The sequence below is a fragment of the Epinephelus moara genome, chromosome 2, assembly GCF_006386435.1.
Source record: "Epinephelus moara isolate mb chromosome 2, YSFRI_EMoa_1.0, whole genome shotgun sequence".
Classification (NCBI taxonomy): Eukaryota; Metazoa; Chordata; class Actinopteri; order Perciformes; family Serranidae; genus Epinephelus; species Epinephelus moara.
In genome coordinates, this window is record NC_065507.1 from 1,178,022 (window position 1) to 1,193,021 (window position 15,000).

General features: G+C 44.5%; 2 protein-coding genes across 4 annotated transcripts in view; one reads left to right on the forward strand and one right to left on the reverse strand.

Moving 5' to 3' along the window:
* The window catches only part of abcg1 (ATP-binding cassette, sub-family G (WHITE), member 1), a 281,654-nt gene that overhangs the window by 26,321 nt on the left and 240,333 nt on the right, over positions 1-15,000 (forward strand). The window lies entirely within an intron of this gene.
* LOC126403421 (calpain small subunit 1-like) overlaps positions 1,243-15,000 on the reverse strand; it is a 16,331-nt gene continuing 2,573 nt past the window's right edge. For all 3 annotated transcript variants that reach the window (XM_050066098.1, XM_050066089.1, XM_050066080.1), the window contains exons 2-11: positions 14,379-14,440; positions 14,173-14,209; positions 12,947-13,036; positions 8,233-8,290; positions 6,443-6,507; positions 4,823-4,891; positions 4,578-4,656; positions 4,351-4,467; positions 3,313-3,371; positions 1,243-1,529 (exon numbers count right to left, since the gene is read on the reverse strand). In XM_050066098.1, coding sequence (XP_049922055.1) covers positions 1,503-1,529; positions 3,313-3,371; positions 4,351-4,467; positions 4,578-4,656; positions 4,823-4,891; positions 6,443-6,507; positions 8,233-8,290; positions 12,947-13,036; positions 14,173-14,209; positions 14,379-14,428 — 651 coding nt within the window. In that variant the 5' untranslated portion in view covers positions 14,429-14,440 and the 3' untranslated portion in view covers positions 1,243-1,502. The remainder of the gene's footprint in view (positions 1,530-3,312; positions 3,372-4,350; positions 4,468-4,577; positions 4,657-4,822; positions 4,892-6,442; positions 6,508-8,232; positions 8,291-12,946; positions 13,037-14,172; positions 14,210-14,378; positions 14,441-15,000) is intronic.

Sequence of the window (15,000 nt, forward strand, 5' to 3'; positions counted from 1 at the left end):
GTCATTCTGTCTGTCCCACGTTTTTCTACTCACTGACGTGGTCAATCTATGTGAAACTGCACATAGGCATTGAGGACTGGCATAGGTAGAAGGTGACAAAGCTACCAGTGGGTATGGACTAGTTTGTTAATATTATATTATATTATCATGTTATTATGTGTGTGTGTGTTTTGTGTCTCTGATTTATTTATTTTTGGTCGTTTAATTTCTCTGTATGAGTTCATTGTTGGTACATTTTAATTTGAATGACACACTGCAGATGAAGGGGCCCCTGACTCTTTGGGCCCCTGCTCCTGTGCCTGGTCAGCACCATATTAGGATTTGATATTTCAAGGGTCTCCTTCTCAGGGGCCAAAAATGGCTCAATAATGCTCCCTACAAAATGTCTACATAACAGCCCCTGGCGGAGGTTCAACCCACATGTATGAAACTTGTTAGGCACCTGTAACACTCCAAGACGTACAAAAAAGCCTCTTGGACCCATGCTCTAAACCCAACAGCAAGTCGGCCATTTTGAATTCACTTTGCAGAATTTCGAGGGCTCATTCTTTAACGAACGTGTGGACTGTCCATGGGCAGCCCCCCCACTCTGACATCTCATCATGTAATGCATGTATAGGTCCTGTTTGTGTATGTGTGTGTGTATTTCAGGCCTGTGTGTGTATGAGTAAAAAAAATGAATTTCACCTTGGACATTAATAAAGTATATCTTCTTCTCTAACGTTCAGCTCAGATTTTGCAGCAGAATTTGAGTTTTCTGTGTCATGTTGTTGGTGTCTTGTTGCTCCTGTCGGCCATCTTAAACAACAGATATTTACTCTCACTGTGGCTCTCCTTGAATAATAAAGGTTAAATAAAATGAAGTGTTTGTTCTGTGCTCAAAGGAAGGCTGGGAAGTTTCACCTCACACTACACCAGTATCACCACGAACACCTGATCTCTGTGTGGACACTCACTGTGTAAATCTACAAACTAAAGCTGCACGTTGTTTCATGATGAAAGGACAAGAGATAAAACCTGTCGGTGACATATTCAGATGTTATATCATCTCTAACTGTGTTGAAGCAGACGTGATCAGGACAAGGAAAACTTTATGAACACTGTTTTGTTCTGACACACTGACAGTAAAACATCAGAGGTTCCTCTTGAAGCAAACACAAGTCACAGGCGCTTTATTTGAGCAGCGACGGCCGCAAAACTAAAAACCCAGACGACACACCCACAAAGTCACCACGACAACACTTTAATGTCAGTTGTGCCACTTTATTCAGTTTCTGATAAAACATTTGTCCCTAAAACATAAAACACAGAGCTCTCTAACACGTGGACGCTGTAGCGTTGTAGCATCGGCGCTGACTTTGGTCCCGGTTTGATTTTTCCCTTGACATTTTGGTCCCGTTACCATGGAAACAATGGGGTCACACAGGAGTGGAGGGAGTGAGGGATGAGATGGAGAAGGGGGAGAAGAAGTTTGTGTTGTGCAGCAGCTTCTCTGCGTCGCCTCAGGAGTACATTGTCAGCTGAAGCCACTGAGAGAGAGAGAGAGAGAGAGAGAGAGAGAGAGAGAGACTCTGTTAGTGCGACCGCATTCAACAATATGTCTGCTGCAGTAAAGCGCTCCACGCTGTCAGAGCTTCACTCGTATGGATTAATATTCCTGCTGCAATAATGTGTCTGTGTCATGTTCCTGCTGGAGCTGTTTCAGGCTGTGCTCATTTTAACTTTTTAACTCATTTAAGCAGACCCACTACAACGTTAGGAAAAACAATCAAACAAGTGGCCACAGTCCAGTTTCCTGCCCAAACAGGAAAAAGGTCCAATACTAACAAGCTGAAAGGGGGCATATCTCCACCTATCGTAGAGGAGTCGCACATACTTGGCTCAATAAATGGATTCCCCTCCCGTGCTTGTATACTGGGACAAGGACAGTAGGCCAGTTAGATGTCCTCGTCCAGCTGGGACTGGAGCTCCACTTCACTGTGACTGGAGACACACTGATTGTTTGTAAAGTGACGGAGTTCATGAGCTGACTGTGTCATCAGCAGGTGGAGGGGACAGTGGACGGTGTTTCACCTGCCAAGCTGCAGACCACTGTTCAACACCAACAAACAACAAAACCTGCAGTCATCGTATTCGCAACATGTGACTCGCTGCATGCTGGGAAAGCAGCACAAAAATCAGTTGTTTTTTACTAAGCCATCGCTGTGTTTCCTGCGTGGACTGTGCTCGTCACATCTGGGTGTTTTAAGCCCAAACGTGATCTGTTCCTGACCATAACCAAGCTGTGTTTGTGCCTGAGCCTAACCTCACATTAACCACAGCGGTGCTGAAACCATCAGCTACATAATAGCCTCATCTGTGGTTTGCAGAAACGTACAATGCCAAAGTTTTTTTCTGCTGATTGAGCTGCAAATGTAGGGCATTTAAAAAGTGCCATATTTCCCTCCGACATGTGTAAAGTGGAAATACTCCCGATATGTACAAGTACTTAGAGTTTGTACTGGAGTGCAGTACTTAGTCACATCCTGCTCACTTTCATGGTGTCAGATCTCCTCCACCATCGATGTGACTGCCTGGGCTCCATGATCCAGAACACACAAGATCTGACGTGATACAAGTGTTGATGCACTGGAGCACCGCGTGTCCTGCATGTCTCACTTCTCTCCCTGCTCCAACACAGCTGATTGAAATCATCAGCTCGTTATGAAACCTGAAGCTGCTGTGATTAGCATGTGGTCAGGTCTAGGCACAACAACCACTTGCTTAAGGTCAGGAATCAGGTTTGGCTTGAAATACCCAGTGTTGGGAACACGAGCCTGACAGGACGCGCAGGAAGGTCTCAGGAAAAAACAAGTGCTGTTTGCAGCTCTAGCCCCGCCCACCTTTGGGAGCTGATGAGCCGCTGGACAAACAGCAATGATTCACTAACTCACAACTGGTTTTGCTGTTTGTTGGTCTGCAGCTTGGCAGGCGACTCAACTGGGCGGCACCTCAGACTTTAGAGACGTTGATATGATGTGTATAAACAAGTTCACGTGATTCACAGAAAGATGTGATGTCAGGATTTTCTTCTGGTGAGTGGCTGAAGGGACAGACTCACTTGAGCTAAGAAGTTTTTCTGGTTTGGAAAATTATTTTGCCTACATCTTTACAGCTAATACCAACCATTATTATGGAGAGTATGATCATTAGTTTAACTTCATTTAATTAATATTTCCAGCGCCCTTTGTGCTGCGACAAATGCACAACGATCAAGTTGTCTCTTAATGTCTGAGAGTTCATCCAAAGAAAGTGAACTGCAGTGTGTTTTACCTCCTTGATGTCCAGGTCGATGTGGCCACTATGGTCCTTATCCAGGGTCTTGAAGGCTCCTGCAGAACACACACACACACACACACACACACACACACAGAAGTCATATAAATATTTAAACAAGTGAATACTGATGTGTTTTCTTCTTCATGATTTTAACTGGTCACAGCCAGGAACTAAAAAGAGAAATTATCAATTTTTTAGATTTCCGACGGTCCTCGAACACATCTTGTGTGACGAACACTTCCCTCAGTAAAAAACATAAACACACAAAGAAAGTCTGAGCTTTACATAGTAATATTTCATCAGAATTTATTTTGATATGTAATCTATTTATTCTACATCTCATTTCAAAATAAATAAATACACAAACTAACCAGCCGCACGACAAGAGCCAAAAACAGAGGCTTTTTTCAACTCCAGGATTTCATCTTTAACGTTTACCTGTCACACATCAAAAGGTACGTTTTAAAAATCTAATAAAAAAATCTAATTTATGCAGGAGGGAGGGTCATGGTGAAATATTTGTAGTTCTGGGAAGGGTCAAAAAACAACTAGAGTCAGTTTCCACCCATGTGAGTGTTCACACACAGAAGATCTATGTCTTTCCCCAAAAAGACAAGAGAGGTGCATGAGGAGGACACGGATCAAGAGAGGACGAGCAGGCGGGACAAACTCTGCTGCTCCGCCCCCCGGGCCTGGAGTGAGTGTGCAGCAGTTACTTTTTTCCTCATGTACGCTGTCGTCTGAACGCCACGTGATGTGAGTATAATTATTCTCACTCAACAAAACTTAAATCAGTGACAGTTTGTCACAAACTCTGTGGATATTTTTAATGAAGTCACGGAAGCGTCGTGTCTGATCGTTATTAAACCTGTTATCTTACACTCAGGTGTCGTGACCCGTCAGCTGCCGCTCGCAGCCACGTTTTTACCGTTTCAGAGGTTAAAAAGACGTCGGGCTGATTTTTGTCTAAAATGATGCATGAATGAGGTGAGGAAGGTGAAGAGGAGCAGAGAGAGAGAGAGAGAGACTCACTGCACATAGCGTCCAGTCGCACCAGGCAGCCAACGAAATTGTCAAAGTCCATGTCGCCGTGCTCATCGCTATAGCGACGGCCAATCAGCTTTAAGAGTTGTTCATTCAGAGGGAAACCTGCAAACACACGGCAAACAGAGTTAGTCTGAAATGTTACACACACACACACACACACACACACACACACACACACACACACACACACACACACGCAGAGTGTTTCTCACCTGCAGCCTTGAAGGCACCCGGCAGTTCTCGGGAGCAGATTGTACCTGAGCCATCTCTGTCATACTTTAAATAGATGCCCTGGAGACGACACACAACAAACAAACAGAACAACATCAATGTTTGTTGGTTTGTGTCGGTGTATCTACTGACTGTCACAGGGAATCGAACCCTCAACACGAGCCAAACAGCAGCCTGACTATGAGCTTGTAAAACTGATCTGCACTCATGGAAGCCGTGAGCTCACCTGCCACTTCTTGATGTTGTTCCACATGAACTTGAACTCGTGGAAGCCCAGTTTCCCTGTGCTGTCGCTCTGAAGGGAGTCAGGTCAAAGGTCAAACACACAAACCAGAGCAGAGAACACAACGACACAAACAATGACGCCCGTGTGCGGCCCCTAAAGACACACCTGCTGCTGTTAGTACCGCTTCCTCTACCATTAGCACCAGCACTGTGTTTAATACTGCTGGACCCTCTACTAGCACTACAGCTACTCTCTTGTTTCTACTCGACCCAACAGCCAGGAAAATGTTGGCATTGTACGTTTTCTGCAAACCACAGGTACGTTACAGTTGCACCTTATTATGCAGCTGATATGTTGAAACTTTCCGTTCTAATAACACTGTGGTTAACGTGTGATTCAGCACAAAAACCACCTGTTTCAGGTTAGAAAAAGATCATGTTTTAAGGTGCGGACACACCAGACTGACATCAAAGAACTAGCGGCGACGAAAGCCAACTGTTGCGTCGTCTACGTCGCCTCACGTCGCCCTGTGTCAGTTGCATTTGAACACACTACACGGACTACATCCGACGGCCAAGTAGCACGTACGTTCTGCGCCTGCGTGAGAGAGAGCGGAGTGAGAGAGTGGTACATCCTGTCAGCCGAGGGGTTTCCTATCTGTGCAGCCGAGCACCGCAGCACCTCCACGGACTATTACATCCAGACGGTCCCGGTGTTTCCTCCGCAGGCTCCACTTCACTCAGCTGCCCGATAAACCCGCTGCTTCTTCCCACTTTAACCTGAATAACAAACCAGGGCTCGGTGCTCCGGTTGGATCCAAACGGAGAGCCGGGGCTAGCTCAGAGACTAGCGGAGGCTAACTGGCTGTGCTTCCCTCCGGTCATGCTGCGGCTAACGCTCCGCTAGCCGCTCCCAGCTAGCTCCGGTTTGTTATTCAGGTTAAAGTGTGAAGAAGCAGCGGGTCTGTGGGGCAGCTGAGTGAAGTGGAGCCTGAGGAGGAAGCACCGGTTAGCCCCGGTTTCACTACAGGCAGATTCACTCGCTACAGGGGCGAGGAAATAAAACCTGAACAGCCAATGAGAGTGATCTCTCTCACCGACAAGCTCTGCCGCCGATTCAACATGCTCAATTGCCTGAAAAGCTGCCGACGCTGACGTGCCGACGGTGCGGGACACACCGCAAAAACTAGGCTGACAGACGCTCAGCGACGGCCTGACTTTGACCAACGGCCGACCGTCGGCTTGGTGTGTCAGGGCGACCCTTTAAATCACAATCAGTTTGGTGTCTAAAAAAACGCTGGAAACACAGTGACAGGTTGCTGAATCACAACTGGTTCTGTTGTTGTTTGTCTGCAGCTCTGCAGGCGTCTCTCTGCGGTGTCACACCCTCCACCTCCTGACGACAGAGTCAGCCCATACCCTACGTCACTTTAGAAGATGAGACGTATGAAACAAAGAAGTGTCATGTTTTTTGTGGTTTGCAGAAACGTACAGTGCAAACATTTTCCTTTAACGACTGGGCTGTACAACAAGTCCTAGCTCTACTGCTGCTCCTGACATGCAGTGCACTCAGTATCACTGGTGCTGTGTGGCGTCAGGACCAGACTTGGTGAAAGGATACATCCATGACAGCGACCATGCTCCTGCAGGACTCGATGCTGAAGCCGTCAGTCTTCAGGCCTTCATCTGAAACAAGCATTCAGCCGTTAAATAAAACACATCAGGAAGAGATACTGCACAGGTGTGTCATGGTGCCACAGGTGACATTTGCTTTACTGGTGTCCAGCGATCTTCACTCCTGTCTGGAGGAGTTTCTTTACTTCTACAAAAAGTATTTTTTGTCAACATTTTAAAGACTTTTGGTCTCAGTCATGAAATGTCAGTAAATCTGTGAGTAGAGCTCTCGCTAGTCAGCAATTAGCATACAGCTCTGCTCATGAATATCCAGTGACGACCGTATATGGAGGTGATAATTACTATGGATAGGTGCATCCTGTCGACCTGCGAACAAGGAGAGAAGGAAAAACTTTTCCGACCCTGAGACTGAAGTTATTTCAGGTGAAGTGGAGTTGAGAGACACTGTTTCATTTTCTGCTGTTAGCAGTGTGTGACAGGGACAGGTGCACCAAAGGCCGTTAACTCCGTGTCCTCTGTTGTAAGAACCATCCAGGAGGTTAAATGAAAAAGGTTTGATTTGAAATTTGATGCAAAAAAACACACAAGTACACACACACCCCTCTGTCAGGGGAGACAGCGACACGCCTCCACTGGAGCCGTCAGTATAGAACTCAGAAGGTTCGGTGATGTACGTTATATTAAGTGTTAATATCTGTACGTTGTGACATCATCACTGACAGCTCAGTAACGTGGGTCTCACAGTCTCACCACCCGAACTGCAGATACACCTGTGGAGGTCTCTCTCCTGATTGGATCAAAGGGATGTCAGACATGTAGAAAACACATATCTGAAGTCGATTTAAATAACTCATTTATATTTTTAATAAACCTCATCTGAAGCTTTAATCTGCTAAATGCCAAATAATTTATCTAAATGTGTTTTATTTACAATCTTCTGTCATGTTTAACTTTCGTGTTCTAAAGTCTAAAGTGTTGTGACATCACAGAGCCCAATGTGGAATAAAACTATCATTTCTAATAATAACAATCAATATTTATGTCCAATATCTTATCAACACAGGCACTAGGAGCAGTCAGAGGCAGGTGAAGAAATACACACAAATTCATTCTGCTCACGCTCCATGAATGAGACGTTTATGTGCACAGTTATTTCCTTGTTGTTTTGTAACATGAATCCCAAACTTTTCTTATCTCTGCCTGCTGTCTTCTACCTTGGTTTCATTTTTATTGTCACTCCCCTCATCCCCCCGATCAGGGAACCAATCAGCACGTAAGGACACAAAGTCTGTTCTGAGAACTTGAGGCGCAGTGATGATGACACGCTGCGACGACCACAGAGGTATTAAAGCCAAATAAAATACGGGTGAAGTCGTTTTTCCATCTCTGCACAGAAACACCTCCATTAACTATGAATTAGATTTACTGCCCTGCGGCTGCACGCCTCTGTGCACCAGACAGTTTCCATCCATGTCTGTGAAAACATGATGATGTCACAGTGAAGCTGACCTTTGACCTTTTGGATAGAAAATATCATCACTTCATCAATTTCTCTGAAAATTTTGTCTTGATTAGCGAGTTATAATGACATATTATGTGCAGTCACACTGACCTTTGACCTTCAACCACCGAATTCTAATCAGTTTATTCTTCAGTCCAAGTGGACGTTTGTGCCAAATTTAAAGAAATTCCGTCAAGGCGTTCTTGAGAGATCGTGTTCACAAGGACGGACGGACGGAAAACTGTCACAGAGGCATAAAAAAGAAGCAGACTCACGTTTGGAGATGATTCTGTTGAGGATGTCCATCAGCTCCTTGGGGCTGACCTCCATGTCCTGTTAAAACACACACACACACACACACACACGAGAAAGGATGTTCATGTTCTGTTTTCCTCCACAGAGGAAGCCCCACAAACACAGTGAGTCACAGCTGATGTGAGTGTGACTCAAACCAAACTAAAGCTGTTTCCTTTTATTTCCTCTGATAGTTTTCCTTCTTCTGACTCACAGCTGCCCCCCCCCCCCCCCCTCCCATAGCAACTCTCAGATTGTCTCTCTGTTGCCAAAACACTGTGAGGCAACACTGAGCTATCTCTGGACTCTCAGGCTTTCTTCGCTTATTTCAAACTGTAACACAAATATTTCTGAGATGAAACTTTGAGCTCGTGTGAGTGAAGATGAACACAACTGGAATCAGAGGGCCGAGAGTGTCGTTGGGTGAAGATGAATATTTATTCACATGTTCAGGAGGAAGTTCAAACCTTTTGTTTATGATTCTGATAAAGAACAAAACAGTTTTGTCACGTCCATGAAATTATTTATTACTGATGTGACCTCTATGAAACACAGCTGATCAGATATACACCAAAACAGGACATGATCAGGTATTTAAAGTGGTTTCTTTATGTAACAGCGCCTACACATGGGTAACACTAGAATCACCACCCTGTGGTTGTATGACTCCGCCCACCAGTCCACCCTGTGGTTGTATGACTCCGCCCACCAGTCCAGTGTCTCTGACAGTCTCCATCCATGTCAGTGAAAACATGGATGCTTCACACACAGAAGATCTATACAATCAGCACAGGTTCAAGATCAGAGTCACCAATTCAGTATCTGACCAAATGTCCAAGTGTTTCATCATTATTAACGTGTGAATTTGAGCTATGGCCAAAATATATTTTGTGAGGTCACACTGACCTTGACCTTTGACCTACTCTTCAGTTCATGTGAATGTTTGTGCTAAATTTAAAGAAATTCTCTCGAGGCCTCCTTGAGATATTGCGTTCACAAGGATGGGACGTCCGGCTGCCGGCATTTTTAGAGAGGCCTTTTTCAGTGACCATCCCTGTCAGATGGAGGAATTGTTTTGGTGAAGGAGAAATGCTCACTGACGCATGCATGAAATTCTCTCACATATCCACCAGCAGAAACAACTGCAGCCGAGCTTGGACTCAAAATAAATGGAACAAAAACCAAAATCATGCGGACCAATAACAAAAGCATGAATCCTATAACTGTTGGGGAGCTGTCTGTCTCTGGGAGAGGGCGACCAGTTCAGGTACCTGGGGAGTGTAATCGCTGTGGATGGTGGGACAGGAGAGGTCGTAAAGACAAGAAACAGATAAGCATAAACAGCATTTAACATCCTGAACAAGAAATCCTGAAACATTCACTCAAGACTGAGCTCAAAATCAGCTCAATCAACTGGACACCAAACCTGGAAGACCACGACCAAGCAGCAAACGAGACAAGAGAAACACAGCTGAACAGGAGGAAGTGGAGCTGTATCGGCTCTGAGAAGAAACAACAGCAATAACCGAGCAGGCGCCGACACGGAGTCCACAAAGCAGGCGAGGGAGAGGAAGAACCAAACACGCGTGGAGCAGTAACAAGAGTTCAGAAAGAAGGGACTGACATGGGAACAGCTGGAGAGGACGGCACGAGACAGACGAGGGAGGAAACTCTTCATCAGTGAACTGAGAGGAATCATGAGACCAAAATCTGAGAGAAGTAAGAAAACGTGTTCGATCTTTAATCGTGAATTCTGGGAGCAAAAACAAAAGTGTTTCAGCGCGTGAACTAAAACTCTCTCCTCCCAGTCCAGTGTTTATCTTGTCTAACTTTCAGAACTGGAGTTTGTTCCTTTAAAACAGAACAGGAAGTTTCCAGAAAAGACTTGACAGGCTGCCTGAACCCCACCCACTCAGAGCTCAGCCAGGTGGGTGGGGACACTTTACTACACCATCTTCATCCTCTTCATCATCACGCTTATTACTGCTGTTAGGTTAGAGAATCCACCAACCGACAAGCCAACTGAGTTCTGGTAAAACTGGTGTACACACCCCTCTGATGAGTCAGAGAAAACCTCAGACACACACACACACACACACACACACAAACACACACACACACACACACACACACACACACACACAAATACACAAATACACACACATAGTCCAACGCCCCGCAGGCTCAAGTGCCGCCCTGCCAGACAATGGCAGGAATGCAGAGAAAGAGCTCTCTGTCTCTGAGCCGCCCTGAAGCTGCCTCTGCTGCTCCAACGTTTATCAGACGACACAATAAAACGCTTTCACTGTTTATCTCCGCAGGCAAATGACGCTCTGTGAAACATTTGAATGTGACAGATAAAACGTCCCAGAGTTTCACTGTGAACTGAAGACGAAAAAGTTTTAATTCTAACATGTAGTGAGTTATAATTTCAGGCCAAAGTTAGCAGCATCAGGATCATACTGTAACGCAAAGTCAAAAGGAATCAGCATTGAAGCCTTCAAGGCCTCAAATTTCAGTATCGACATTTACAATTTTAAAAAGGTGAAAATAAATTCCACTTCCTGTCTGCAGGTTTCTCTGCTCATCTTTGTTACTTTACGCTGACGGAGGGAATCACACAGGAGCGACCTGTTTGACTTGGTTGTGTCTGACAGCAGAAACAGAGAGAGACGACGCCTGACCTCACCATCAGCTGTACTGAAACAGGAAATGCTGATATGACGAGGAGGAAAACGTCTGTTCTGACGCTCTAAAATCAAATCTGATTATGAGCTAGATTGTTGGCCCAGACGCAGCAGTTCATGTTTTGCTAGCAGGGAGGAACATTAACAGGTGACATCTAATTATACACCAAATGATGTTAAAATTCTGCAGTTTTGTGTTTGTTTCAGATTCATCCTGTGCATACTTGAGAACCTGTAGAAGCTACAGAACCTGCCGGGTGTGATGGTGAACCAGACAAAGAGACAGAGAGGACGGGACAGTAGAGGGTGGAGTTTGGAATGCGGCCGACGGCAGACAGACAGGTGTGTGGAGGTGATGAGGAATCAGGTGAAAAGCAGAACAGACTTTTAAGAACTTGCTGAGCCGCATCAGGTCAACATTTCAGTTGAGCACCGTTCTCCATTGAGGGAAACAAGACACACCTGAAACAGGGTGCGGCGAAAAAGGAACCTTCCCTCAGATCAAACAGAGACTGAGGTGTGGAGAGTCACGACTGCCTGAGATCACCTCATTAAAATGTAACGTATGCAAACATCGAAGAACAGAAGACACACTTTCATCAGACAGAAACTGGAGAGACTCTTTTACAAACGTTCTCCTCAGATCGGAAAATACTCGTTCATAAATTCTCTTTTCAGCCGTGACTCAAAGTAAAAGAAACAAATTTAGTCAGTTGCAAGCTACCTGTCGTAAAACACTTGAACGTAACCTCCGTATTTCTAAACTGTCTCGGTTCTTCATGGAGTCCAGTGCATGAATGTTTCTGCAAAACACAGATGTGTAACATCTGCACAATGCTTTGGTTAATTAGTGGTTCTGTTTAGGTACAAAATCCACTTGGTTCTGGTCAGGAAAAGATCACGTTGTGGCTTAAAACACCTGATTTTGGTGCCACAATCACTGCTGGAAGTGCCGCCAATGCCGAACTAAGAACCACCTGATTTTGGTTGTACTGTGATGTTTCGCTCAAAAAAAAACAAACTAATTTCGGTGCCAAAACTTCTGCCGGAAATGCTGCCGATGGCTCACTAAGAATCACCTGATTTCGGTCGCACACTCGCTGCTGGAAATACCACTATGTTTCGCTTAAAAAACATTTTGTTTCTGTGGCACAAGTGCTGCTGGAGAAGCCACCGATGTCTCCCTGAAAAACACCTGCATTTGGTGCCACAATCGCTGCTGGAAATGCTGTTTCATGTCTCGCTTAAAAACACCCAGATTTGTTGTTTGTTGGTCTCAAACAGTGTCTGCAGCCTAGCAGCCATGTTACCTAGGTGACGCACCATCCACCATCCCCTCCACCTCCCGATGACACAGTCAACCCGTGTACATGTAATCATCTGACGTGAGACGTTGTTATGAAAAGTACAAATGTAACGTATGGCTGGTTTGCTGCCTGATGAGATCAGAGAAAACATGAACGGCTGAACAAAAGGAGCCAGACTGATGTAAACAGCTCGTTATACTGTAATTACAGAAGAGACCAAAAGTCTCTGTGGTGTGTTGTGAGGCCCGCGGTCATGTGACCCTCAGACTGTGACCCAGCGGCAGACGTGTGAGCTCACTGACTCACACTGACTTTAGTTCTTCTACATGAAACACTTAAAGGTCCTTAAAAGGCAAGTTCAAGAAACTGTGACCTCCAGCAACATGTCGAGGTTTGATTTGGTCAGGTAGGTGAGCAGTCCAGTCCATCATCAGTGACTTACAGTCGTCAGCAGAACAAGACTTGTTCCTGAGCTGTTACTATTCATTTCATTTAATAAGAAACTAAAATGAAACACAGGAGCACCTCAGTATGGAGGCTTATTTATGTGCTGGGAGAATAAATAGGAAATTGGTGGGAACCTCAGATTAACTGGGATAAACCACAATAAAGAAACAGTCAAACTGGGAGTGAACTGGAGTGTAAACACAGAGCAGAGGGAACAAACAAGATGAGTGAATATGCACATATGACGGACTCACTTCTCCAGCCAGCTGCTTGAAAACTCTCCGAAACTGTTTCTCCTCTTCGCTCTCATGAGCCTCTGCGAATTGAACAGGTCTGCGAGGAGGCTGCGAACACACACAACAAGCTACTGTTAGACAGAGGAATGTGTGTGAGTGTGTTTGTTTGCTTATGAAATCTTCCACTGGGAGAAATCTGAGTGTCAGTAATGAGGTCGAGCTAAACCTCATTCATACAGAGTTCCACGGTTTAATGAGGACACCATCAGATCAAATAACTCTCAGGTGAACACATGATTAATTAGACACACAGGTTTAATCAATGTCTGTCGTATTTTTCATTAAATCCTTACGTTACACCAGAAGAAAAGAGGAGGTTTAATAAAGTTCACACAAAAAGATGCATGCACAGTTTTGTCTTGTGATCTACACCTCTGTTAAACTGCAACTAAAGAGACGTTTAAAACCTTTTGAAATGTTGAAATCTAAAACTAAACTACATTGGTTTACACTTATTGTGTATTTTCTTAGCTGACACCGTGAGACATTTGGGTCTGAAGAGATAAATGAGACATTTTTAAGAACAAACTTGAAGCATATGCAACCTGACTGCAAGGACAAACGTTGGCATTGTACGTTTCTGCAAAACACGAATACCTTAAAATTCATGTCATTAATGCAGCAGATGTGTTGAGAGTTTATGTTCCAACAACGCTGTGCTAAGCGTGCAGTTGGGTTTGGCTAAAAAAAACACTTGGTTATGGTTGGAAAAGATCATGTCATGGCCTAAAATACCTGCTGGACAAGCCGCCAATTCCTCACTAAAAAACACCTGATTCTGGTCGTGCAGTTGTCGCTGGAAATGCCGTCGATGTTTGGCTTAAAAAACGCTACACGCACATCTGGTGGCTAAATATCTGCTGGAAACACAGCCATGCTAAAATACAACCAGTTTTGTTGGTCTTGATTGGTCATCTGCAGCGAGGTGACAAGCCACCGACCATCCCCTCCACCTCCCACATTATACACTACGTAACTTTAGACATGTTTCTATCACACCAATGAAAAGTGCGAGTGTTTTGCAGAATTGTCCAATGCCAACATTTATTCTGGTGCCTGGGCTGGCGCACCATCGAATGTGCCATCTGCTAAACGTTTGTTTGGGAAGGCCCAACACATAATAATAAAAGAGTACATGGCTTCTTTGGATTTAATGTGTGACGTTTGCTGATGTTGGTACTTACAGGGTCTGAACTCTGAAAACTATCGGCGTCGATGTTACTGTCAGGGGAACAAAAAAGAAAACATGAGTCAGAGAGCAGATTTGAAAAGATCAATATATGCATCTAGGTTAGCTTAGCTTAGCACAAAGACTGGAAGCAGAGGGAAACTGTTAGCGCTGCCTAACTCCATTAAAAGAGGAAAGAAATAAGATGGTGTGAGTGCTTACTCCACGACAGCTTTGATGATGCCGCCGACAAAGCCTGATAACCACGACATCTTGCCGTCTGCCTGACAGAGAAAGAGACAGTAAGGAATTAGCAATATTTAAACACAAGAAATAAAATCTGACCCAAGAAACCTGACCTACGTAACTTTACACTGAGGGCACTGCTTTACGTAAAGTACGTAACATGGTGACGCACAATTGTGTTTCTTTTCATAAGCCCATGTACTTTTACTTCCCTAAACCCGACCTACGTGTGTTCACTTTCCTAAAACTAACATAACGTTACTTTCCTAAACAAAAACATTAACATTACGTTAAGTTCGAGACGTAACAATGCCCAACCATGTTTCTTTTCCTAGACTCGCGCAACTTTATTTTCTGAAGCCTCACCTATGTAGAACTACTTTCCTAAACCAAAGCTACGTAACATTACGTTAAATATGTAACAGAACAACGTTTCTTTTCCTTCAGTTACGTAACTGTACTTGCCTAAACCTAACCTTTGTAAATGTTACGTTAAGTTTGTGACATGACAACGCCCAAACATGTTTCTTTTCCTAAACTCGCGTAACATTATTTTCCTAAACCTAACCCACATAACGTTATGTTAAGTTCCCGACAT